This window comes from Gouania willdenowi, chromosome 7 (genome assembly GCF_900634775.1).
Source record: "Gouania willdenowi chromosome 7, fGouWil2.1, whole genome shotgun sequence".
Lineage (NCBI taxonomy): Eukaryota > Metazoa > Chordata > Actinopteri > Blenniiformes > Gobiesocidae > Gouania > Gouania willdenowi.
This window is the reverse complement of record NC_041050.1, coordinates 14,580,413-14,607,629: the sequence shown is the minus strand read 5'-3', so window position 1 is coordinate 14,607,629 and position 27,217 is coordinate 14,580,413. Positions and strand designations below refer to the sequence as shown.

Here is a 27,217-nt window from a genome sequence, read left to right as displayed (position 1 = left end):
AAAGGCGAGAAAAAAGAAACAGTGAATGTTCAAGATGTTGTGACACTTCAATTAACAATAAGTTAAAATTTACAGCTGTTGCTAACAAAAAACAACGTGACACTATAATTGAAATGACTTGCTTCTTTAGAAACGGTTTGAGTAGAGTATATGTGTGCCACAGGCATGTTTAAATTTTGTATTCGCACTATACTGAGCTGCTAAGAGAAAAGTTTATTTTCTTTCATTGTAATGTTATGTGTTATAAAATATGTAGTTTATTTTATTGCATATTTGTGACCATCACCAGCCCTCCCTAAGGAAGGGTAAGAAACACTTTATTAAAGGGAGGATATAAAAAGAGAGGGCTGTGTTACACCTAGGTGAGGGGGAGGGGGGGGAGGGGGAAGGGAACAGGGAGGAGAGATTCGAGGTGATCATGAGACTTTATTAAGTCCTTTAAAGAAGTATAATTCTGCACCTGATTTTGTTCCATTGTATGAATATTTACAGAGACTGAATGTTGAGAGAATTGATTAACTTCAATTCTATTCAACTTTATTCCTATAGCGCAAATTACAAAGTCATCTCAAAGCGCTTAACAAAATATAGAGTCCATAGTAATTAAGAAAGAACCCAACAAGATCCACATGAACAAGCATTTAGCAACAGTGGGAAGAAAAAACTCCCTCCTTTTTATAGACAGAAATCTCCAGCAGAACCAGGTTCAGAGGTGGCTGCCATCTGCTTCGACTGGTTGGGGTTAGTGAACAGAAGGGCAAACAGAATAGGATAGAAGGATAGTCCATCCAGGTGTCCCAGACTAGTTAAGCCGCGAACCATTGATCAGGAACCGCCAGCTCCAGCATCAAGACACCTGAAACTGAAAAGAGGGCGAGGAGAAGGCACAGACTGCAGGAAAAACATGATACATTATGATACGCTCATTCCTAGTGGTTAGGTTAACATTAAACGTCTTGCGGTATCCTCCATGCTCTGAAATGCTACCACTTCAGACGAGGTTTTGTCTTGTACTGGTCGCACGTAATGATATATGGGGTGGACATCAGTGTAAATGTGTGTAAGCAGTGTGATTGGTATTGATGTGTTTCGTTTGTTTTGCAGAACCACGAGTTTGTGGATGAGCAGTATTACCAGCAGAGTTACCTGGAAGCAGGGATGCAGAATTACCCATCTCGAAGCCCCTCCCTCTCCAGCCAAGATGGGGTGACGGGCACGTGCTGCACTCGGCGAAGCAAGAAGCACCACAAACCTTTGCCCAACACTAGCGCCCCAGCACACATTCCGCCTTTGAAGCACACACACCAACTCGGCTTGCAGGAGCTCAGCACCATCCACATCCAACCGCTCAGCACCAGGTGAGGTCACGCTGTCCACACTGAATTGTTCCAGCGGTACTTCCACTTTTTCACCTCAAGTTTAGTGACTGTGCGGGACCCAAACATGGCATTTAAAATACATTAAACATTACAATATTAAGTCATGCCTTTTGATTCTAAACCAAACACCATATTGTAAAATAAATATTATGGGGTAAGGTTACTGTCAAAATGTAGGTGTGAGCATGTACAACGTGTGCACCTGCATCACAGTTGCATTTGTGGATTTTATTCCTTTGGATACATATCTGTGTAATTCCTGTGGACACAAATCTAACACCATTGATTACTGTCACAATTAGGTCATGAAGTCACAGGCATAATGTGTCGATTAACCCTACAACACTATTGCTAAAATAAGTAACACCATCACTATCGTCGGGTGATTTTTAGCCGATATATTATATTATCCCCAATAAAAAGTTATTATTCAATTTATCAAAATATGACAATACATGACATGTTAGAATTGTGTTCTTTTATTTTCAGCTATGCCATGCCTAGCAAAATGGACTAATATTAATCAAAATTACTGAAAAATTAGGAATGTAAGAACAAAACAAAGAAAAATGAAACTGGAAACTTGGTTTTTGGTTGTTCGTCCACCCATTTCAGGGGCATTTGAGGCTTCACTGGTGAAGGCATAGTCTCTTTGACACACAAACAGGAGAGTGGAACAAAATGAATGTCATTTTTTGATAGAGTAAAAATGATCACCTGACTAAAATAGTTTTACCACATGAATTTAATTTGTAATCACCGTTGTGTGATATTTATTTATAACTATTGGACTAAATAAAGATATCATGGACATTTCAGGACCACTTTTACTTTCTTTATTTTTTGTAGATGCAGTCAGTACATATGGTATAGTGAAAATGGGACACTATCACTATTGTTGGGTGAAAATCACCCGAACATGGTGCCTGTAGAAAAAACTGGGGGCTTTGGGATTAGGGAAACATCCACACCTAGCCACCGCGGAACCCAACACAACTTCATTAAATTCATGTAAATACGTTTTCTCTGGTGAAAATCACCCAACGATAGTGTTCGAGGGTTAAAGATCTGCAATGCAAATGCTGCGCTAATGCATTAAAATGCTGGATGCCAACTGCCACTTAACACGAGATGTAGAAGTGGAATTGGGACTTACTGTACGTTAAATGTCACATAACAAGGCAAGCCAACAAAATCTGGTTAAAGTTAATCTCTCTCTGCTTTTGTTCTTCTCCTACATCTTCGGTTTCAAACGGCGGTTGGCATCCAGCATATTGATGCATTACTGCCACCACTGGTGGAAACTGGAAAAGCAGTATATGCATTGCATATATTGCAGCTGACTCCTTGAGGTACTTTGACAGTATTTTATTGTGTCAGATTGCAACTGTGATTTGGGTGTGCCGAGTTTCACGTGGACACACACGAAGCTCTTGACAGTAACCTCAGCCCATTAGACTCCTGTTGTTTTCACTTTAGAAAAGAGGACCAAAAGAAAAATAGTCAGCGACCAAACTATGGTTAAGGTTCCAAGTGTAGGGAACCCTACATTCTATTCCTATGCATAATGTAAAAAATGACAAATGCCACAAATGTAGAAACATTGATTTCCCCTTGTTTAAAGCATCTAATACAGAAAGTTATTTTATTACAGTAGTCCCTCGTTTATCGTTCTAAAAATAACACGCAATAGGCAAAATCCACGAAGTAGTCAGCTTTATTTTTTACAATTATTATACATGTTTTAAGGCTGCAAAACCCCTCACCACACACTTTATACACTTTTCTCAGACACAAATTAATATTTTCTCACATTTCTCTCTTGTTTAAACTCTCAAAGTTCAAACCTTCGTAGATTTTAAAGCATAAACCTGTTTTCAAACATACAGCACTTGAGAGTCACACTGCTAGCGATTGAACATTGATGCCAAACGCAATCAGAATCTTTGTTGGCGATGACGCCAGGCCGTCAACATGGACACCGGTCTGTTCACTCATTCACCCATGGAGTAGAAGCTGTGTGTGACCACCTGGAGCTGTATGACACGGCCTTTATAACCGGGACCGGCCTAGGAAGGATTAGGCGTGGAGGAGAATCAGTGAGGAGGTGGTAGTAGCAGGTAAAAGTTCTCTCTGTAGCACTTAGCTAGGTTAGCATTAGCCGCTATTTTTCACTGGTGGTTTATGTTTATAAGAGGAGAAAAAGGAGTGCAGCTCCTCGCTTCAGCAGGGAGTGAAACTCACCGAGTTGGATGTATCGCTGGTGGGTGAACGCAGCATTAGCCATTCAGGACGCAGAACACAATGTGCGTTCATACGCTGTAAAAACAATGCATTCAAAATTGCACTGTAAAAAAATCCGCGAAACACAGAGACTGCGAAAGTTGAACCACAATATAGCGAGAGACTACTGTACATTGGAGTGTTCCATCTATCCATCCATTTTCAGACCAGTTTTGTCCCATTTCAGGGTTGCAGTGCTTTTAACAAGTGTACAAATGTGGATAACACTTAGCTTAAAGTTTTATACATAAGGCTGACATTACGCTGACATTATTATAACATGACACCTGTCATTAGCATGAATAAGGTGTTATGAAGACTGTCATTAAGTGTCGTTCGTTACCCTAACCCCGAACTCTAACCTCAACCCTAATCATACCTAACCCCAATAGATCCCTCCACCTAACCCAAAAAATGGAAAAAGTTGCTCCAAAGGTGTCATAATTTAGCGAACGACACTTAATGACAGCTTAATGACACCTTATTTACAAATAATGACAATGTAATGTCAGTCTTATGTATAAAACTTCAAGTAAAGTGTGACCCAAATGTGTTTATCACTCAGTTGGGCTGTGGGGTTTTTTTTAAACACTAAACAAAAACATGTTTGAAAAGATAAAACTTCAAATAAGTTACTTAATACAAGCTCTTAATTTCATTGATTGATTCCCTTTATTTGATATGGATATCACAATTACAGTGGTAGCCCAGATGTATTGTACTGAGTGTTTTAGCACATGTGCTAAATTACAACACCTGTCCACAGGAGGCTTTTAAAAAGGTGAAAAGTAACAGAAATAATAAAGAAGTAAGGAGCACATATGCACTGCACAAAACATTACAAAAAGAAAAACAATATTCAAAATACAGTCGGTTAAGGGCAGGAGCAACACAGGCAAGTGTAATGTTAAAACTGTTGCCAACAGGTACCTGTTGTTGCATAAGCTGCACAAACACAGTTCAAATGAGTAAAACGTGTCACTAGAATTGCATTCCTTTGTAAGTTGGTAGTAAATATGATGTTCATGAAGGAAATGTATCAAGTGTATGTGGTAGGTTGGTGCTTAGGGTGATATTTCAGTAAAAATGAGGACTTTTTGCTGGGTTTCATTTTGAAACGGGTCCTCTGGGAGGGTTAAATGGAACTTGAAAGGATAATGTTCAGAGGTGTGACAGTGGTCGTGTCTCATTACTTATCATCAAAATTGGGACACTAACCTTCTGAAGACCTGCACCGCTGCAGCTTTGCTCTATTTTATCAGAGGAATAAATTATTAGGATTGTTCTAATCTTTCATTTTACTTTATCCTTTTAGTCGCTCCAGCCTGAACATGCGCGTGGATGAACAAGCACCTCTGAACTGCCAGAGCAGCCAGATTACTACAGCAATCATCAGCATCCCCACACCCCCTGTGACCACTCCCGAGGGTGACGCCCATCTGCCCGCAGGCCCCGCTCACCAAAATGTTGTGAAGGTGTCTGCACTGTGAAGACTAGTGACTCAAAGGGAGACAGACAATCACTCACAGAGACAGGCTGTGGGACAGAGGACAGAGGAGAAGACTTTCAGCTACCAAGTCTGGACTTGGTGGAGCCTGCCCCCTGTAGGTCATGCACTGTAAGGACATGGACTCCACACAGGCTGAGGATGGATCACAGGCAGTATCTTCACGTTGGTGGTTAGCCTACTACATGTGTGTGAGTGGGATGCAGGTTCATTTGAGACAGGGACGTGAGTGAATGTGTGCATTTTATGTAACAGGTGAGCTCTCAGTGTTATTTAAGTGTTATTGTGCACAACGCACCTTTTGTTTCTGAAAACTATTTAACATTTTAGTCTGTCCTGACATGTTTTTAGCTGGACATCTAGGGGAACATAAGGGAAAACTTAACCTTCATTGGATCATTTTCCCCAGTGATTCACATTTTCCTTTTGGCTATGTCGTTTTGTTCCACTTCCTCATGGGTAGAAGAAACCATTCCTGTTTGTGTCAAACAGTTTCCAGAAGAGGTAGATGTATCTGTGACAGCGTTACCAATGAGTGTCTGTGAGCGAGTACAAAAGAGGAGCTGTGACCGTTCAGATAGGAAGTGTGTGTGAGAGTGTGTGACTGTTTCTCGCTGTTGATTGAAAACTTGTGTTTCAGATCTTCTCTATGGCTCAGTATATGATATATTTAACTAGTTGCCACTCACCCACAGGGTTCATAGCACACATTTCTGTCTAAAATTCTCAGCCGCTAATCTTTTACACAACATGTGCCTGTTTAGTCGGAGTACAAAAAAGTTTAGGTTTTTTTTTTCTGCTTCTCTCTTTGTTTTACGTTTTCAGTTCCGACAGCTTGATGTACCTCGAAAAAAAAAAAAATTTTTTTTAAAAAGTAAACATTACAGACAAGTAAGATTTGAATTAAAGCCAACCCCAGTTCAAAGCACAAGGCATACACTGAGAATTTGTGACAAAAATGTGTCCTGAGCCTGGGATATTTGTGCATATTGTTGATAGAATATTTTGTAATATTTGACCATCATTTGGCAGAAATCTGTGAAACTGTCTTCTTGTTGGCTCTCTTCCTTACTCTATTTCTTTCTCGTTGTTGTCCTGTTGTATCCCTACCACCTGTATGTATGCTTTAACTAGTCCTTATAGCTGTTAATGTGCTTTCTTCCCCCAAACTCAGCGGGCATTTTTCAAAGTTATTGACTATGTGTAATTCTGTGTGGTTAGGAATCTTGTTGTTTGTACTTTTTGTCCCCCTTTTGATGTTTCGGACCCTATTATTTGACGGGTGGTCATTGTTATCGGCAGACGTGGAGGACACAGAATGAACCACCCACAGATCTTTGCCACTATTAACAAGCTGTTCTGTCTGTTCTCTCAACATCTTTGCTTCCCTTTGAATCCCATCAAAGTTGACCTTTTCTAACTTTGGACAATGACCTTTAAGCTCTGCTAATCTCCACGCTGATGCCATTTCATCTTGTGCGTCAGTTTGGCTTCAGACGAAGCAGACAACCCCACCTACTTCTGCTTCGTGTAGTTATCGGTAACAATACAAAAGCAATACTTGGGAATAGTCTTAAAACTCTGTCTGCCCACATGTAGCTTTTTTTTTCCTTTGTAAAAATAGACTATTTGAAACAAATGTCCATATTTGGACAAGCGAAAAATTTGCTACACTATATATATATATTTATATATATATATATATATAATTGCTTAAGATTAAGCCATCTGTAAACTTGGGCACTTTTGAATTTGCTTTTGTAATAAAAGTTGCTAAATCACATATCATTGCATCAGCAAACAGATTCAAAATGTACTATTTCTGTTTTGTCTTATATCAGTGCTTAAAACTCATGGGTTCTCTGGACGCTGCTGCTGCTCTGTCTATTTATTGTTGATCATTATTGTTAGCACCAACCCAAAGGAAAGCAGGAGCAGTAAGTGTTTGACCTCTGATGTTTCTAGTAGTGATTAGTACTATTAGTGGTTGATTACTGTGCACATTGACAACAACAGCCTAGATTCAGTGTCTGTGTTTAGTCCAGCTGTGCAAAATGGCACGATGAAGAGGAAATACATTTAAAAAAAAAAAAAAAAAGAAGAAGACAAGCACAGGCAAGAAAGGTTTTTAGTGTATATGTAGAAGTGGGGGCAAAGGCATCAACTTTATATTCATACTCACAGCATAAAGTCCAATATTTTAGTAAAACGTCGAACTAAAGTGTCACACAGGTAAAAGCAGAGGTGGGACTCACTGTGTTTTGATGCTGAGGAAAAACTTGATTACTTTCCTGGTTTGAATTGCACTTTTAAATATTTTAAAGTCTATAATTCGCTCAAAGTGTCAAAGGACTGCTTTAGTTTTCTCCCCCTTTTTTTACATACTAGAGCAGGACTGTTGTGGGGTATGTCTCTCCTCTTCTGTACTCCTCTTGGACTGTCTTTCTTCTGGACATGGTCAGTTCTCTACTCACTCTTTGCTTTGCCTTCCTATGCCACCTGTCGTTGTTGAGACTACTGCTGTGCGTATCTTGTCAGGTGTTGGGTATTATTTATGACCTTGTCTTGTGTCCTGACTGTGAAATGCCTGATAAAACATCTATATCTGCCACGATTACAACATTCCGTGTGTTCTCTTATTTACCTTTAAATCACTCCATGAGTGCAATCACTGAACATTTTATCCATATATAATGCTTCTGGGACATTTGATTTAGCAGTATGTTTCTTTTAATCCTTGTTGTTTAAGAAGCATTGCCCTAGGATTTCAGGTTCAAGGGACAACCGGGTACAGAGGAGAGAAATTTGCTGAGTTCAGAGCGAAACTGCTTGGTAACAAAGGTGTAAAGAAGGGGATCCACTGCAGCCTGGACACAGGTCAGCACCACTGCCGACGTTTCAAGCTCGATCAGCAGCTGGAAGAAGACAAAAAGTGAGCAGAGGAGGGTAATTATAATGGTCATGGGAAAGATAGTGTGTTTTTCTACTTTGAAAAGGGCTCCAGACCAGTGTTTTTATTGTGCTCCATGCTACCACCTACAGTCATGGAAGAGGAATCAATTCCTCAAGCCAAAAAAGTTCCGAACAATGCACATACAGTAATCTATAGCACAATAAGAGCACTCAGAGAGCGCAAAGCACCAAATATCCTCTTTGCCATATATTGGCAGTTATCTTGATCAATGATCCTGATCATGGATCCATGATCATTCACACTTTAAAGGCTTGGAAGAAATTTCTATCTACATTAGTAATAGTATGTCCAAATGGATGTAGGCACCCCCATTTTGCGAACCAGATGATCGGTAGACTTATTGAGTAAATAACCTGACATGACTAAGATACAATTTTATTAAGATAAGTCATTACAAAATTTTGAAAGATAGGGATTTTTTATTTTCATTTCAAATGATCCATTAGTATACTATAAAAGCCCATTTCCGCCACTAAAAAAAAAAAATAAAAAAATCACAAAGGAAAGTCATAATTATGGGAAACAAAGTCATAATTATGAGATAAAAAGTCATAATTATGAGAAAGAAAGTCATAATTATGAGATAGAAAGTCATAATTATGAGAAAGAAAGTCATAATTATGAGATAGAAAGTCATAATTATGAGATACTTAAACACATTTACAGCAGCTTGTTCATGTTGTGAGTAGCTGACACTGAGAGATGCTGATAAGACTATCAAAGACTACTTTAGACGGGGCTTTACAAATGATGAAATACTTTGTTTGCTTGCAAATTCACATAGAAATATGCTGAGTTAACGCACCCTTGAAAAGATACTAAGCAAAAAGAGGCTCTGGCGTCGTAAGGATAAAACTGATGTGGCTGAAGTAGAGCATGGTTTATTGAACAACAAATGGAGATTTCTGGTCAGTGCCATGGGTACAGATGGATGTACCAAAATTTTTTCTTTCTCATAATTATGACTTTACTAACTCATAATTATGACTTTCCTTGGTGATTTTTATTTTATTTTTTTTTTTTTGTGGCAGAAACGGGCTTCCATAGTATACTGACTCAGATACCCAAGAAAATTTCTTGTAAGGTTCTCAGACAAAATGGATTCGCCGGGGCGATTTTCATATCGATCCAAAAAATGTCAAAATCATTTTTTTTTTTTTTTAAATAATTTTAAAAATCTAAACTTTCAAAAGACTTGTTGAAAGCACAATTCCATTTGTTGTCACTGTGGCACAAAAATGCTGTCAATATAAAATGTCAATAGTTTCTTTCCTTTTGTGTGTGTGTGTGTGTGTGTGTGTGTGTGTGTTTTAAATAATTCCACAAAATTATTGGTGTTACAGTTTCGTGTAGAATGCTAAGCGTGAACTTTTAAATGTCAATTAAATGTGTCAGACCATCCTGTTTCAAAAACATCTTGAAAAATGTATCTAAATCTATTCAAATATTTCCTCAGTGTTTTGTAATCCTGTATGAAATGCCAAAGTACTTGCGTTTTTATTTCCATCAATATATTAATACATGCTACATACAACTTTTTCTGATGATGCCCATTTTATATACTTTAAATAAGCAGTGAAAATCATTACTGTCTCAGATTCATTTGTGATTTAATTTGATTAAAATAGGTGAAATCTGGCGATAACGTTTGGAATCTTGTTTTTCCTGCAGGTCAGTAATATATTGTTTAAAGTTTCTATTCACACCCACTCACCCGGTCTGTGCCCTGCCATGAGCTGACGTTCAGCAGCAGAACGACCACCATCGGGACCCAGAACAGTGTGAAGGCCACTATGATGTACCCGAACCGCTGGGCCAGTTTCCCCTCCACCCGCTTCTTGCCCCTTTCCCGGGCCCCGGGGGTCAGCAGACACACCGCCCCGACTATCTCAGGAGCACTCCGGGGGCCCACACCTCCAGGCCCGACCGCTTCCTCCACCATGAGCACCGTCCTACGGGGGGGCAGCGGGCTGCCCGAGTCCACAGCCGGCAGAGGGTTGAAGGAACGCGTGGGCTCTGGTCCCGGAGCCAGGCCGGGGACACTGAACCAGCCACAGGAGTGAGCGGCCACCGCAGGGCCGAGCTGGACCCCGCGGTGAAACACCTTCTTCCTGTGCTGTCGAACCACCTTAAATATCCGCATGTAGTGGATGATTATGACGGTCAATGACAAGCCCCACACCGGGACCAACACGTAGGGTCCAAAGGGGTCCGGGTCCCGGTGCAGGTCTCCTGTCTGTGTGAAAGGCGGGCGGCAGAGTAAATAAAGCAGGGGTGTTTTGGACAGAGAGAGTGAGAGCAAGGCCAGGAACAGCCCACAGCCCCAGATAGACATGATCCACAAACGGACCCTGGCCCTCCGCCTCTCGGTCTGGAAGGGGAAGGCTATGGCCTGGAACCGCTCCACGCTGATGCTGACCAGGGTCAGCAGCTGGACACAGCTGCACAGGGCGTAGGTGAACTGCTGCAAGGTGCACACGGACACCTGCACGGCCTTCCCAAAGCTCAGGGTGGAGAAGAGCAGCAGCGGAGTGTCCACGGAGCACTTCAGCAGGTCGCTGGCCGCCAGGCTGACCAGCAGCGCGTTGTTGCACGTCTGCAGGCTCTTGGTCCTGAACACCACCCAGCACACCCACAGGTTCCCCGGTAGACCCAGAACCAAAGATAGGCTCAGCACTGTACAGTTAAAGATGAGGAACACAGTTTCCATGCGAGTCCCATAGTTCCCAGCAGCTGTGTGGTTTTTAATCGTGTCCATTGTCCATGCTCTCACCTGGTCCCTCTGCATCCTCTCATGGAGACTTTGATCTCTTGATTACATCCCAGACAAATCCCTCTTCTGGCTCCGAGTCTAGAGATGAAATGCTTCACAGCAGTTTGATTTGAATTGGTGTCAAAAAGGCTGCAGAAGGTCAAAATTAAGTGACGAGGGTCCCTGGTTCACATTCATTGTTTCAAGGGTGTTCAGCACTGATTGGGGGAATTGATGTAGCCTCTGATTAGCCTGTAATCAGAGGCTTGTATGGTTCTCTGACCTTGGTGTGCTGAGCACTGGTAACACGATTACACAACTTATGGCTTGACCAGTCAAGGCCACTTATTCTCATACACAAAGTCACAGCAAACACTTGAGTAATGTTTCTTTTTTTTTTTTAGTTCTGCCTTTAATAAAAGACAAATATCTCAGGTACTAATAGAGAAAGCTGAGGTTAATTCTTCTCAGAAGATATGTATTGATTAGAGGTGTCCCGATCCAATATTGATATTGGATATCGGTCCGACATCAGCCATAAAACAAATATCAGATTTTAGCGCACTGCATCTGAAATCACCGATATAAGCTCTACGATTAAAAACAAAATTCCTATCCATAGGTGACTGTGGTTCACACTACAACAAAGTAACCTACTGTTGCTGAATATTGCTCTTTGTTTGAGTAACATCACTTGATCAAGCCTTTTCTAACATTCCACACTACAAAATAATTATATATATATATATATATATATATATATATATATATATATATATATATGAACGCATTTAACTTTACCCAAATGAACATGGTTTACTTAATTTGTGTCCCAAAGAACCATATAAATAGCAAACACTGGTCATTCTCATATGCTGTTATTTAGAGAATTAATAACCATCAAAGTCACATCTGACAGATAAACATCGGCAGTCTAGATGTGGACACACGGTGCAACCATCATGTTTTAAGATCAGCTCCATTCATGCTCAGGCTGTGTACACAGAAATCTTATCGTGAACTGCACATGTGCGCAAGTTTGCGGCACTTGCAAAGAAAGCAAGCAAAACTTTATATACATTTTTTTTACACACTTAGAAGTAATACTAAGTGCTTTGCATACTAACCATGGCTGAAAAGAGGCCAAAATAATTGTCTAGGGCTGTAGCAAATATACCAAATGTACTGCCAGCTCCTGAGGGAAAACTAAATGAATTTTCAAATAGCCAACAGGTATTGATGGGAAAATGTCATCGCTAGCTAATTGATTTTCATTTAATTTTATTTTTTTTGGCAGTGTCTCGCCAGAATTTATAAGCAATTGGATGCTCCGACTAACGTTTGGTGGAGCCTGGCCCAGATATTATTCAGGAAAATATTTATGCCAATATCATAATTTGGCAAAGGAAAAAGTCCTCAGAATAGTGCTTTCTGTATGTATTTAATTAAACCTTTAACATTATGTCAAAGAGAAAATAAAGTGAATATTTAGATTTGATCATAAATTGAAGGAACAAGCCTTGTGGCCAACACCAATTCAAGAGTCATGGGTTTCATGACAGAAGGGCCATTTCTCCCAGTATATAAAAAAGTGTTTCTGAAGAGGATTGTGGACTGTACTTTTATGGATAACCATAAACTCAAGCATCAGATACTTGATATATGTTCTGAGGTGAGTTCTAATTTTGTTTCATGTTTAGTTATAAAATAATGACAATTACTATACATTAAGTAGAGAGTAGAGATTTGTAGTTTTGTGTTACCAGTAAGCTTACGTTAGCTTAGTAATTCAATACACAAGGCTAACCTACACAGGATCACACAACAGGATAGTGTGGGTAAAAACATGAAGGTAAGGTTTGTTGGTGTGTTTGTACACTTCTAGAATTACATATTAGAGCACAATATATGTTCAATAGCCTTTGATAAAATCTTGGATTCAGTTGTTGAACATTAGCATCTCTATTGTAGTGCCGATATTTAAATGTCTTGTGCTAGATATGATAGTGATCCACTTGCCTTTGCAGTGCATTTTTGGTTTGAACACTTTTGTATAGTGCTTTAGACCTTGTGATTTTCTTAGTTGTAACTTTTTGTTTGAATTGCAAGACGTTCTTAGTTGGGAGTTTTTTTTTTTTTTTTTTTTGCCAAAAAGACATGATTGTTGCTCCATTTGTTCAATGACTAAATTGTTAGGCTTTTTACACAATTCCAACTGGAAGTATTACTCTCCTTTACTCCTAGACCAAAGGGGTATTAACATAATGCAACAGTCTTTCACAATTTCATAATAAATGCATGTTTAGAAATCCAAAATAACGACACACCCCAGCACCAAACAAAACTTAAAAAGAAAAATATTTCAATAAAAGCAGCACGATCCTGATACCTCGTCAGCACACACACAGACTTTTTCGGATCATATAATCAAAACAACACAAGACTACATGCCTAATTTTAGTATTTTATTGACAAAATTTGTGTGACATAACAATGGAAAAATACACAAAATAAGTGCAACATGCCAGTCTAAGATAGATCTGTGTCTCAAACCCAGAACCTTTGATTTATTGCTGAAGTATTGGAAGTAATGATCAGTGCTTCAGGAGCTCTGCCATGTAGACCGCGTTCATCCGATAGGCTGCCATCCAGTGGTAGGCTGAGCTGTAGTAGTTTTGGAAGTGTTGGTCATGAGAAGCTGACCAAGAAGAGTAGTAGTCATTCCAGGCTCTATGATGGGCTGTCCAGTTGGCTTCATCACTTCCCCATTCCTCCTCTTCATCACTCTGCACATTCCTTTCCCTGTTTGGTCCTTGGTTCATCTTTCCGGAGAGCCTTCTGCTCTTTTGCCTCGTCTCTTTCTTCGCTTTCATTCCCTCTCTTCGAGGTTGTGGTGGAGCCGTCTGGTTTGTTGGCCTACTTGGTAAAGATTCAGGACCCCTTTGGTAAGCTGTGACACTTGTTGCACTGGGGGTCTGCTTGGATGTTCTTGACGCTGGGAAAGGACAAGTTTTGTCTATTGTGGGAGCTGCCTTTGGTTCTGGCTGACTGGATGCGTTTCTAGTTTCTGTTGGAGGATTTGAGATTGCTCTGCTCTCAGCTCCCGCCGTCTGATCGGAATTTTCCTCTTTCGCTTGCTTGCAGTCCTCTACGTCAGATCCAGAACTTGAAGAAACAGAGAGTGACCTCTGAGATTCAAGGTTTGGTTGCCACTGTCCAGCTCTTAGTTTTAATTTAGTAGCGCTGTCATCAAAGAGTATAACAGACTCCCCATTTTCATTCTGACCATTGACGGTGTCTTCTTCTTGGCCTTTGAACTGTCTGATGACCTCCACTGATCTGCCCAAACCAGTAGTCATGAAGTTGTGGAAGTCCCACTCAGCCTCCTCCAACGTCATAAACCTTGGCCCAGGACTCTTAAATGAGCTGAGTGGAGGGATCTTAGGCAGAGCATCTTGCAGCTCTTTTCTAGTTGGCATCACCCGAGGACTCTGCTTCTGAGTCTCATTAGTAGACAACAAACCTCCAGTTTTTTCCTCAACATCCACTTCCACTTCCTGCCTGGTGGATGACTGGGTCACTTGCTGCTTCCTGTGTTTTCTGTGTTCTACCGTTTGATCTCCAGGTAAACAGGCTGGAGAACCTTCACTCTTTGAGCTCCTCTTTGCTTTTCTTTCTTTTTTGGGGAACAGCTGGAATGAAACATCTGGAGTGGAGGCGTCCGTGCAGACATCCCAGTCGCAGGGCTCATCCATCAGCCCTGGCTCTATGGTAGCTAAAAAGAAAAGAAAAGGTTTTATCCTTCAGAGCGGGACAGGCTTTACATGCAACTGGAAGGAAAATGAGGACTTACATGGCAACAAAGATAAACTGAGGCTACACTTCTGGGCAATGGCCATCAACTTGTTCTCCTCCTCGCCATGGCAACAGTAGGTCACAGCTAGACCTTGAGTCCCTACAAACAAAACAAGAAGCCTTCAAACAACAGGTTATTTTAGAGGCTGTGTGACCTGCAGCCTTTAGAAAAACCTTTGTGATTATGGGCAAAAATCTTTGAATTTCTTGGTATCTTTCTAAGAAGAATTCAAAGTAATTTAAGTAAGGTTTTACCAATTTTTGGTAAGAAGCTGGAAATTACACTGTTTTAGAAAACAATTGTTGTAACTAACAGTTTACAATAACAATATTACAATAAAAATACTGTAAATTATAGATAAAGCATCACCTCAATACATTTACAAGTGAGAGTCCTAAAGCAGAGCGATGCCTCCCGTTTACTTTCGCTTATATAGCGGACGCTTGTGTCCATTTCAGGTTGGTGGTGGACACAGAAGTGCGTGTGTGTGTGTGTGTGTGTGCACCCCACCTCCGCTGTGCACCTGTGAATACGGACTATAAGCAACAGTGGGTTTTGCGATGCCACAGTCAGTAAATATGTATTTGCTTCGAAGGCTAATGCTCATGGAGGCGTCACGTAGTTCCAGTGTGGTCTGCCTCCGCAGCTTCATCTCCAACTCTCTTATAGTTGCTTCACAGCAGTCATTGAATATGACATGGGACTCCGGTTTAATTCAACAGCTGCAACGTTTATTTTGCCAATCACTAAAAACGGCATACAGCTTATAATCGTTCTGCTGCGTTCAAACACGCTTCCTCACTCCGTACATGGTCGAGCGACCAGGGCATTCACCCGCAGTTAAAGGGTCACGTACACACACACACTGACAACAAATGTTATGTTCAGGTCCTGCATGGAAATTCTTCAACTCTTCCACTCCCTCACAGTCACAAGGCTGCGTTTAGGTCCCGAAAAATGGAACCGATTGATTTTCCGTGAATCTGTATCAGGTAGTACCGAATGAATTTGGTTGGTACCTTAAAAAACAAAAACCTGAATTCATATGATCGGATCGGTAATTGGCCCAAAAATCCTGATTGTATAAAGCCTCGTTAAAACATCTCTGGTAGATGTGCACCAAACCCAGTCCAGTGTGTTGTAGAGTAGAGATTCTTTATTCATCCCGCAGTGGGGAAACGTACTGACATGACAGCTCAATAAAAAGTGCAATAAAAAAACAACATTAGGAAGCACACAGAAAAAGACACTCGAAAAATAGTGCAATGAAGATAAAATGAAGTAAACAATACAATATCAGAAGCTATTCATAAATATAAATAGAAGAAATAATCTAAACAGAATAAAGAATACAGATATATACATATTAACAGGCAGGGGCAAGGAGATATATGCATATTTACAGGCAGTACAATGTCCTAGACTGTTTTGTTGTACAGTCGTACAGCGTGGGAATGAATGACCTGCGGTAGTGCTCAGTCCTACCCTGTGGATGTTTCAGTCTGCCACTGTTTTTGGATGTTTTCCTGCTCCAGGCCACCAGATTGTAATAAGAGCGTTATTACTATGCCTTCTAATGAACTACATGATGATACGTCATTAGATTCAAGTATGGAGAAGGAAGTAGATCATGAAAACCTAAAGGAATGTACCCCTCCAGGAGTTTAAACACCCCTGCTGTAAGTTAAAAAAAAACTTTTTTTTTTTTAACAAGGATTTAAATGAGCCAAAAATCTGTCCTTAAAAATATGTATTGGTCAAGAATAATGTATCCAAATATCCAAGGTTTTGTCTGAGTTTTAAGCCAAACTAGAGCAAAAATAAACAGAATCAAAAGTGAATTCAACCAAAATGATGCAACTTCTCAAAAAACAAGCTATGCCTCTGCATGAATGTCATCAGCCACCTGGGCTCCTGAGTGGATGATGTGATGAGGGGGAAGTGTTGGGAGAGACAACGATGAGGACTAACCGTATCGCCCAGCTCGTCCAATCCTGTGCATATAAGTCTCCCAGTCCTGCGGCACATCCAGGTTTATCACCAAGTTGACTTTTTCTGCATCGATGCCTCTGGAAGTCTGACTCAGAGGGAAAAAGAGAAAATTAAATGACATCAGAGTTACGATTCAGATCATCAAATAAAATGAGTAGAAGATTTCTGATCATGTTTAATATCGCACCAGGTCAGTAGAGATGAGAACCCTGCACTGGTACTGCTTTAGTTTGGACATAGCCTCCAGTCTTTGGTCCTGGGTTAGACCACCTGGAGAAAACAGCATGCACATCACACACACATTTATATGCTACTGGGGGAAAAAAACATTGAGAACCAAAGTATGCAGGCTACCATTACCTTACAATAAAAACCCACATATATATTGTACATTTTTACACACTTAGATGTAATACTAAGTGCTTTGCATACAAACCATGGCTGAAAAGAGGCCAAAATAATTGTCTAGGGCTGTAGCAAATACACCAAATGTACTGCCAGCTCCTGAGGGAAAACTAAATGAATTTTCAAATAGCCAACAGGTATTGATGGGAAAATGCCATCGCCAGCTAATTGACTTTTATTTAAATTTTTTTTTTTTGGCAGTGTCTCGCCAGAATTTATAAGCAATTGGATGCTCCGACTAACATTTGGTGGCTCCTGGCCCAGACATTATTCAGGAAAATATTTATACCAACATCATAATATGGCAAAGGAAAAAGTCCTCAGAATAGTGCTTTCTGTATGTATTTAATTAAACCTTTAACATTATGTCAGAGAAAATAAAGTGAAGATTTAGATTTGATCATAAATTGAAGGAACAAGCCTTGTGGCCAACACCAACTCAAGAGTCATGGGTTTCATGACGGAAGGACCATTTCTCCCAGTATATAAAAAAAGTGTTTCTGAAGAGGATTGTGGACTGTACTTTTATGGATAACCATAAACTCAAGCATCAGATACTTGATATATGTTCTGAGGTGAGTTCTAATTTTGTTTCATGTTTAGTTATAAAATAATGACAATTACTATACATTAAGTAGAGAGTAGAGATTTGTAGTTTTGTGTTACCAGTAAGCTTACGTTAGCTTAGTAATTCAATACACCAGGCTAACCTACACAGGATCACACAACAGGATAGTGTGGGTAAAAACATTAAGGTAAGGTTTGTTGGTGTGTTTGTACACTTCTAGAATTACATATTAGAGCACAATATATGTTCAATAGCCTTTGATAACATCTTGGATTCAATTGTTGAGCATTAGCATCTCTATTGTAGTGCCGATATTTAAATGTCTTCAAATGAGTGCTAGATATGATAGTGATCCACTTGCCTTTGCAATGCATTTTTGGTTTGAACACTTTTGTATAGTCCTTTAGACCTTGTGATTTTCTCAGTTGTAACTTTTTGTTTGAATTGCCATTAGAATCTGAATAATTAGTTAATGTCCAAAACACCTAATCCTGTTCCAGTACCAGCGTTTCTCCACGTCACACAAATGTTGGGTTTCAGGAGGCTGACTCACCTGAAATACAAGCAGCAGGTAAACCTTTGGATGACAGGATGTCTGCCAGGTGCTGAGCCCTGTGGAAGAAGTAAAACACACTGCACCTCAGAATCTGTCTCTGAATCTTTACACATCATCAAATTCCTGCTATCACATTTACTCATTCATAGTTAATATTATTAAACAGCAGCCAGGGTTGGAGTCAATTACATATGTTCAATTACAACCCAATTTTGATTAAAATGACCACCATTGTTTCACAATTAGTATTTTCCCTCAAAGTAAATTACAATTACGTCCTCAATTACAATTAATTAGCCTTAAATAACTAAATCCACAAAATCTAACCAGTCTGTATAATACATGAAAAATATTATCTATCATCCAATTTGTTTTTCATCATTTGGTTTCCTTGTTAGACTTGAATGAAAATATTGGTAATGATATTTTTAGTGTGGGCGTCTGAGTCAGTATATCCCTCAACTTCATTTTTAGCGTTTTTTTATTAAATAGTAACATTTTCCTCAAGAGAACTGACAGGTAGTGGGAAAACTTCATATGAAGCACATTTTAATACATTCTAACTTTATGTGTGTAAGCCACAGAACCATAACATGGTTCCCCAGGTTTGCGTTTAATTACCGTAATTTCCCGACTATAAGCCGCTACTTTTTTCTCACGCTCGGAACCCTGCGGCTTAAACAATGACGCGGCTAAATTGTGGATTTTTCCTGGTTTTATAAGCTTTATGCCACCACAAAATTGAGCTCCATCACACTAGACCAGATGGAACAATGAAATTGTTAACATTAAATCGTTCTTGCTCGCACTGAATCATTCTGATCACTCATTTTGTCATGATGCACATTGCATCATCATAGCAACGACGTGGAGAAATGTTGTCAGAGAGAGAGAGAGAGAGAGAGAGCGCCCGCTGCAGCAGCTCTGGACTCTGAGGCTGATGGAGACGCTTCCGTAAGGAGGACGAACAGACGAAGTGGAGATCAGAACAGCCTGGATACAGGTTGTTCTGATCTCCGTTCTGTCTACAGTAAAAGTCAGCCAGTTTATAATAGTAGCAGAAGTGCATGAAGTTGCCAAATCACCATGTTGAATTTGTTCAGAAGCGATCGCGTCCATATTCTGACTCAGAGTCCGACTCGCTGTGATCGCTCCGCAGTAGTTCGCAGTAAGATGAGTGGACGAAGCAGTGCATCAGCCTAGTTCCAGTAAAAAGTGATCATAAAAAGCTGTAAATGGACTGATATTTAGACGTGAGGCAGTGAGGAGGTGACTTCATGTAGTAAAAGAAACGTATCAGTTGAAACCTAAAAGAGTACAGCAGCCCACCTACCTGTCCAAGTTGTCTGAAGGGCACCGTCATCAGCCAATAGAGTGTGGCCTATGTTAGGCTCCGGCAATTGTTTGAATTTATCTTAGAAAATTGATAAATTATTGTAATGTGGCCAATAAAATAGTGCGCTTTATAGCACGGAAATCACGGTAAATTGTAAATGAGTTTTCATAGAATTTTCATGCCAATTACAAAGTCAATTACCTGAACTCACGTACAACAGCAACAGAATTGTTTCATTTCAATTAAAATTTTGTAATTACACGAATACAATTATAATTGACCCCAACCCTGACAGCAGCCATGAAATAAATGTTAAGTCATGTCAGAGACATTTTTCCTTTTTATTACTGTTTAATATATGTAAACATGACTGTTAATGTGTAAAACGTCCTCAAACCTTTCATGAATAAAGAATTTTTAAAAAAAAACATTAAAAAAGAAAGAAATGTTGATAACAGCATTGCTTTTTTCTACCTTGAGTGGAAGTTGGAGAACACCAACGCTTGGTTGAAGGGGACTTTGCTGAACAGCTCTAACAGGTGCTGCACTTTCTCCTCGAACACTTTGTGAGGCATTGGATGGGACTGAACTAGTTTGTAATATTGCTTCAGACCTGGCGTAGAAAATACAAACACAGCAAACAAAAGATCTTACATCTGACTGTACATCAAACTACAACTTCTTCCCCTTTGAGTTGATGTTTGTCCAGTTCCTGATTGGGGTTTATTTAAATGCATGTTTTCTGCACTTCTTTTTAAATTCACAAGCTTTGAACTGAACATGGGCTCTGTGAAAACAAGCAAAGAAAAAAATAAAATCTGTCCAATTCATTGCATTTTGCTTAATAGTGTTTTGTGTTTGTGGCATAAGCGTCGGTAAGATAGGCAAAAAAAAAAAAAAAAAAACACGCACACAAAAAAGATTAAAGATGACAAACTTAAAATTGTAGAAACTAATTTAATCTTTGTCTAAAAAGGTTTTCTAAAGAGTTTCTAAAAAATGTGCTGCATTCATAGCTGAAGGCATGATATTCAATGAAACACAGCGACTAGGCCTCAGTTAGAAGACCAGAATATTTTGGATGAGTCATCAAAATGCGTCAACATGGTCTGTTCTGTTGTAGTGAATGTGTGAGTCTGTCATAGATAGATACTTTATTCATACCAGAAGGAGAAATTCAAATGCCCATACATTCCACACACACAAATGCATCAATAAATAAAAGGTTAAAAACTTCCTAAAAAAGACTGTAACTAAAGTGCACATTAGTAGGACCCTGTGTACAGTCTTATAGCAGCTGGGATAAAAGACCTCCATACATAACACAAATCTTAGGTCATCATACGATATTATCACAATATAATGCAATACTCTGACCAGTTCAAATCAAAATTAAACATAAAGATGAAAAATCAAGTTACTGTATATGTTCATCAGAAGATATTGATCATTCAGAGGACAAATTGAGTCGAAACTATTTGCTTCAAAACATCCTATTTATTATTATTATTATATATACGGTGCCATCTACCTGAGTGAAGGTGTGGAAGTGGACAATTTTCAAGGTTTTTATGTAGGAACATGAGCTGGTCAACGTGCCCAGTAGTTAGGCTGCTCTGCTGAGAAGTGACAATGTCTCCAACAGTAGAAAACACACATCCATGAAAATGTGAAAAATACAATAACAAAAATATTGATAAAAAAAATTTAAAATCAGCACCCAAAAAAAAAAAAAAAAAAAAAAAAAAAAAAAAGAAATCGCAATATCGTGATATCAATTTTTTTCACACCCCTACTTACAACTACTGCCTGGTAGAAAACGTACAGCATCTCAGGACAGACATCAAAAGATCTTAGTCTTCTTAAGAAAAGTCCGCTCTGTCCCTTCCTGTAGGCTGCATTAAAGTGAGTAAAGAGCATGTAGGCTGAAATATAGTGCCTCACAAACCTGAATAGGATGGATAGATAATCTGTTTGTAATGTAGTCAAATAAATTATAAAAATATTGAAATATATGCTTCCATTTTTTAACAAAATGTCTGGGATTCAGCTCATTTTTCCTCTCAGTTGTAAAGAATCAGACATAAAGGCTCTTACCCTTCAGGCCCATGTCTTTTGGATTGAGCCTAACAAAGGTTGGCTCTCTCATGTAGTGGGTGAGGTGCTGAGCAAGGGATTCTGGGTAGGTGGCAGAAAGTGCAAGCATCTGTTTGTTCACAGGCAGAGAGGAGAAGATCCAGCTGTGGATGAGGAGAAAGACAAAAAGGAAATATCAGTTTGTTAAAGCAGCCTACACACATTGTCTTTATTTAGGAACAGCAATCAATCATTGTTACTTAGTCACAGTTTGATCCATTTGAACGTGTTTTACTGATAAACAAGAGCACTCGGAGAGCGAAAACCTCCATCAAGCACCAAATATCGTCTTTGCCAGATAATGGCAGTTAGATTCGATTAGATTGTCTTTTATTTTATCCCACAGTGGGTAAATTCACACGCTACAGCAGCCAAAGACACAAAGAGCTAGCAAACAAGAATACTAAATACAAATACAGAAAGGAAAATTAAAGGCAAAAATAAAATATACAATAAAAAATAAGATAAATAATAAAAAATAAAATAAATAATAGATATCGGTCAAGATAACAGTACAGAAAAAAAATAAATATATATATATAAGCAGTAAGTGGGGTTTCACAATGAGTACCATGTAATATTGCACATAGTAAAGCTGTGGAGGAACATTTATTATTTACAGATGAAAAAAAAAAAAGTTACCTGGATCAGTGATCCTGACCATGGTACCATGATCATTCACAATTTAAAAAGAAATCTCTATCCCCAAAATAGGGTGAATTCTTTTTTTTCTCCAAAAAAAAATGTAAAAATCATGCTGTAATAATACAGTAGGTCCAAATGTATGGACATTCCCCCTTTTTAAAAAAAAAAACTTAATTAAATGCACAATCAAGATCTGATCCAGATGAAACTCTGTGGGATAAATGAAAAACCAAGCTGACGTAACAGTTATATTTCATAAAGATTTGTCTATTATAAACCGAAATATCAATTTCACCAATAAGTGATGTGGATTTTTTTTTATTTTTGAAACTGATCCAGAATCAGTATATTGATCTGTATCCCCTCCATGACGTAAGGTCTATCTTTGGTTAAAATGTTATCTAAATCATTTTAAGTACATTTGAAGTGATTCTGCTAACCAACAAAAAAACACCAGTGTTAATATGAAACCCTTGGTAATAATGTAGTTCTGTGAAGTGCTTTTGCCACTTGATGATGAGAACTTCTATTCAAAGCTTTAAATGGTTGTTTTGAAGTCAGGGATGATCATCGGGACATATCTGCTCAATACACCACTGTCACATGGCACAAAAATGGGAAATCTTACTTGATCTGTTCCTGGAAGCTGCCTTCCTCCAGCAGCTTGTCTGCCTCATCCAGAACAAACAGTCTGATGCTGGACGTTGACAAAATGCCCAGCTCGATAAGCTGCTTGATGCGACCTGGTCACACCACAAACACCAATGATGACTCGACTATATGAACTAACATTATCTGAATATCCTTCTGGCCTCTTACCAGGCGAACCCACAGCTATGTGACACTTCTTTAGATGGGCTTTGTCCTGACTCACAGGCGTGCCCCCAATGAAAACATGGCACTCCAGGCCTTCCATGGCACAGCCTATGGCCATCGCCACTGAGTGGATCTGCACGGCTATCTCACGGGTTGGAGCCAACACCAGCACCTGCAGGAAGATGGTAGACAGATAAGAATGAGGCCAGTTTAAGGTCCACAGCCACTCACAGAAGACGTAAAGCTGATTAAAGACGAGCAGGTGCAGCATGGCATCCAGTTTTTAAGACGCCACAACGAATAGGATCATGCAGCACTAGTATGTAGGGGTATAACCACAGCAAGTGTCAATTTCCTTTATGGGTTGTAAAACACTTCAATTTATACACTTGACTATAAGCAGCTTAAAGTTGGAAAATGACAATCCCCAAAACCAAATTGATTAGTATTGAGACCATCTGTCTCTAAAATGAAAAAACTTAATGCCTTTTTCCCTATTTATTCAGACATTTTTGTTTAAAAACTAATTATTGCAGAAATGCATATGTCAATAACAATTACTTTACAGGTTCAAACGCTTCTCTTACAACCTGCCCTAGCTCACATTGGCCAATCAAAAACAGGGCTTAAAAACTGACACAAAGGACAACAGACACATTCACTCTTAAAGCTCATTTAGAGATGACAGTGAGAATAACATGCAAGTTTGTGAACTTCGACAGAAAAGAAAAGAGGACCAGTCCAGTAGAAAAATCATCTTTTTTTCTGTTTTTGAAATGTCACTTGCCTGAGTTGCAGAATTTGCCAGGACCAGAGAGTCGAGAGCGATGGTGCAGAAGACGCACGTCTTTCCTGTTCCTGACTTAGCCTGCACGATCAAATCTGAAGTGGAAAAAAGGTGAATGTAAAGAGCAGCACAATAAGTCAGAAACATCACAAGAACAAGAGCTCTCAGAGAACGCAAACATCCACCAATCATCAAGTCTCCACTTTGCCAGATATTGGCAGTTATCTGGATCAGTGATCCTGATCCTTAATACCGTGATCATTCACACTTTAAAGGCTCAGAAGAAATGTACATCCCTATTAATAACATTACAGTAGGCCCAAATGTATGGACATCCTAAATTTTGCGATGAAATGTGCTTTACGAATCCAATCCGGAAGGAACCCCGCGGGGTAACTGAGTAGCCAACCCAACATGGCTAAGTCAAATTTCACTAAGATCAGTCACATTATGAAGCAAGATGTGAACTTTTTAAAGTTTCACACATTTGACATAGAGATCATGCCATTGCTATGCCACTGTTTTGTTTTGTTTTTACCATTGATGGTCCTGTTAGGTTTATTTGTTGCTGTAATATCATTCATTTCCATTGCAAAGTATTGCATAAGGCAGAGATGGGCAACTTTTATCACAGTGGGGGCCACAAAAATGTGATTGTCGGATCTGAGGGCCAAATTATCAACATTCGTGTCAGTATTTACTGTAGATAATGACCAATCTGAGCATGAGAGTTTTTTTTCCGATTGCTAACAAGCATTGGTCGAAACTGAAGTCACATGTTCATAACTCTTAACACAGCCTGCATATTATCAGGCATCTCAGCTGAACAGTTCATGTCATCCCCATCGTTGCTATTTCATGACACCGAGGTAAACGGTAACACCGTATTACCGCCCAAGCCTATCAGGAAAATGAAAGGACTGCATCAATCTCCTGTCACATTCATCTTTTTCTTTTGCCATTTCTTCCACTTTTTTTTTTCACTGAATCAAAGACTCGGCAGCCCGTGACGTTGACGGGTCGCGGCAAATGCACAAATTGCAAATGTAATTTGCAAACCGGTACATAGAGGGTTTTCACGGCGCGTCATCAAACCAGAAGGCGCCATATTGGATGGAGGTACCTAGCAGGTAAACAAAGCAGATCCCGAACGTCGAACGAAAACAAATGGTGAATTATTGCCGTGTTTTGTGCTGTACCAATCGGCCAGACCGTGAAAAACAGGAGTTTTATAGACTGCCAAAGTTATAACAAATCAGGGAGAAGCATGTCAAAAGTTATCGGAGGAAAGGCACTTGTGGTTAGCGAAGCTAAACCAGGATCTACGAGGCAAAAATCTGGACATCATCAAAATTTGTTTGGCCCATTTCTTGCTAGGTAAGTCAATTGTTGATAGCAGTGGCTCTTAACTATTTTTCTAGTGTGATGATTCAACTTTATTTTATGATAATACAAATCATATCAAGCTACTGCATGTGGCATTATTGACTTAATATAATCACATTAATAGCCTGCTACAGTAGTAACACAGCTGTTAAAATGTAGAGCAAAAATGTGCTGTATATCTCATTGTATTCCAGGTAAAAGGTCTGACCTTTATCAAAAGAACCCAGATTGGGATAGGGTTAAAACCAGGTACTTGGCGATATCAGGATAAGCAATAGACGAAAGTCTCTACGGGTCATCATTGATCCGAGACGAGGAAGCCAACTTGTATGGACCTGCAACAACTTCTCCAAATATCGTGCCCTTTCCTGATGACCAAGTCCTTCCCTGTATGCCTTTGCATCTATATCGCATTTTGAGGAGCTTTTCTGAGGTTTCGAACATTTATCCATCAGTGCCTCCAATATGGCCGTGCATCCGGGTTAATGCCCAGAACGTGACGTATGTGAAAACCCTCTATTGAATATCATAACGTAAATTTACAATATTGCTCAGGCAATTACATTTTTCAGCTTATTTGCCAAAATAAAAAAAAAAGTACAAAGTATTTCTAAAACATTACGTTAGCTGACAAAATGATCATTTTACGGTGAAAAACAAACCCGACAGACTGTAAACAGTAAACTGTAAAGACATGTTTCACAACTCCAGGCTCAAAGACCTGCTGAGCTGATTCTGAACCCACCGAGTCCGCAGCGGCCCAGTGGTATCGCCTTCAACTGGATCGGGGAGGGTCTCTGGAAGCCTGAGGCAGACAGTCCGTCCAGTACGGCCGGAGACAGCAGCAGTGAGCCGAAGTCAATCCCCTCCGAGAGAAGCACATCATCGCTCCGCTTTCGGGTGTCAACATCGTGTGCTGCTTTCCTTACGGGGGCAGCCATGTTTGCTGCAGTCTCGACACAAGTGGTTATCATTTTAACTGGTGACCCACTTCCGAGTCCGACTGCATATCCCTAAAACAGCTAGGAGAGAGATGAACTAAAACAAATGTATAGGATAAAATATAACCATATTTTAAGAAATGTGAAGTATGAAGTCCTACTTTATATATTATTATTATTATTATTATTATGCTAAACAAGTGCCAGTGTCACGGACTGAGTTTACCTAGCGCTGAGATCGATTATGAGCATGCGCACTACCGGAAAAGGAATTTTTGCTACTTCCGCCGTGCTGAGTGAGCGACAACCTCAGTCAACACCTTGTGTAAAGTAATAATGTCTCGTGCAGCAATCTCAATATGAATAAGAATAGTTTATTCTCCAAAAAAAAAAAAAAAAAAAAAAAAAATGACTGAAATAAAACTCAATACGAAAAAAAAAATCATTTATTTAAAAAAAAAAAAAAAAAACATGATTATAATATACATTGATATTACATTTAATATACATTGCAATACGTTTTCTCAGTCCGTGACACCGGACCAATATTAGAGCTCAGGTTTAACAGCCTTATTATGTCGTAATTCTAAAGCGACAACCTTTGACGTACCAGTCACCAGTAAGAATGATTACAAGTTAAAACGGAACACCGCTTCAAGCATGCAATACATGAAAACGAATTCATGTCGATGTTTACCTTCCGTCAGGCGGTGAAGGAAAGCTACAGAGCTGCTTGTCGTCTCCCCCTTGTGGCGTGGAGGAGAACTTATCCAAATAACATATTAAATAAATATTAATTAAGAGACATTTCATCACCGAGAAAAACTGAAACAACTTCTCATATTGTTGTGTTTCAGTTTTTCCACCATTGAGATTTAAAACTGAAATATTCCACTGA

At 39.4% G+C, this 27,217-nt stretch overlaps 4 protein-coding genes across 5 annotated transcripts in view; 2 read left to right on the top strand and 2 right to left on the bottom strand.

Annotated features, from left to right (window-relative positions):
• Positions 1 to 7,329, top strand: part of kcnd3 (potassium voltage-gated channel, Shal-related subfamily, member 3) — a 156,391-nt gene extending 149,062 nt beyond the window's left edge. For both annotated transcript variants that reach the window (XM_028454036.1, XM_028454035.1), the window contains 2 exons: positions 1,105 to 1,358; positions 4,978 to 7,329. In XM_028454036.1, the coding sequence (XP_028309837.1) occupies positions 1,105 to 1,358; positions 4,978 to 5,152 (429 nt within the window). In that variant the 3' untranslated portion in view covers positions 5,153 to 7,329. The remainder of the gene's footprint in view (positions 1 to 1,104; positions 1,359 to 4,977) is intronic.
• The window catches only part of LOC114467603 (DNA topoisomerase 1), a 703,770-nt gene that overhangs the window by 266,667 nt on the left and 409,886 nt on the right, over positions 1 to 27,217 (top strand). The window lies entirely within an intron of this gene.
• On the bottom strand, positions 7,431 to 11,039 carry LOC114467615 (D(4) dopamine receptor-like). The gene is made up of 2 exons (XM_028454056.1): positions 9,858 to 11,039; positions 7,431 to 8,084 (listed from the first exon to the last, which is right to left on the bottom strand). The coding sequence occupies exons 1-2, from the start codon at positions 10,929 to 10,931 to the stop codon at positions 7,929 to 7,931; spliced, it is 1,230 nt and encodes a 409-aa protein (XP_028309857.1). The 5' UTR covers positions 10,932 to 11,039; the 3' UTR covers positions 7,431 to 7,928.
• ddx20 (DEAD (Asp-Glu-Ala-Asp) box polypeptide 20) lies at positions 13,347 to 26,362 on the bottom strand. The gene is made up of 11 exons (XM_028454023.1): positions 26,124 to 26,362; positions 23,993 to 24,087; positions 23,209 to 23,377; positions 23,018 to 23,132; positions 21,706 to 21,848; positions 20,083 to 20,221; positions 18,270 to 18,328; positions 16,931 to 17,013; positions 16,723 to 16,828; positions 14,749 to 14,850; positions 13,347 to 14,670 (listed from the first exon to the last, which is right to left on the bottom strand). Exons 1-11 carry the CDS (start codon positions 26,350 to 26,352, stop codon positions 13,490 to 13,492), a joined length of 2,421 nt encoding a protein of 806 aa, XP_028309824.1. The 5' UTR covers positions 26,353 to 26,362; the 3' UTR covers positions 13,347 to 13,489.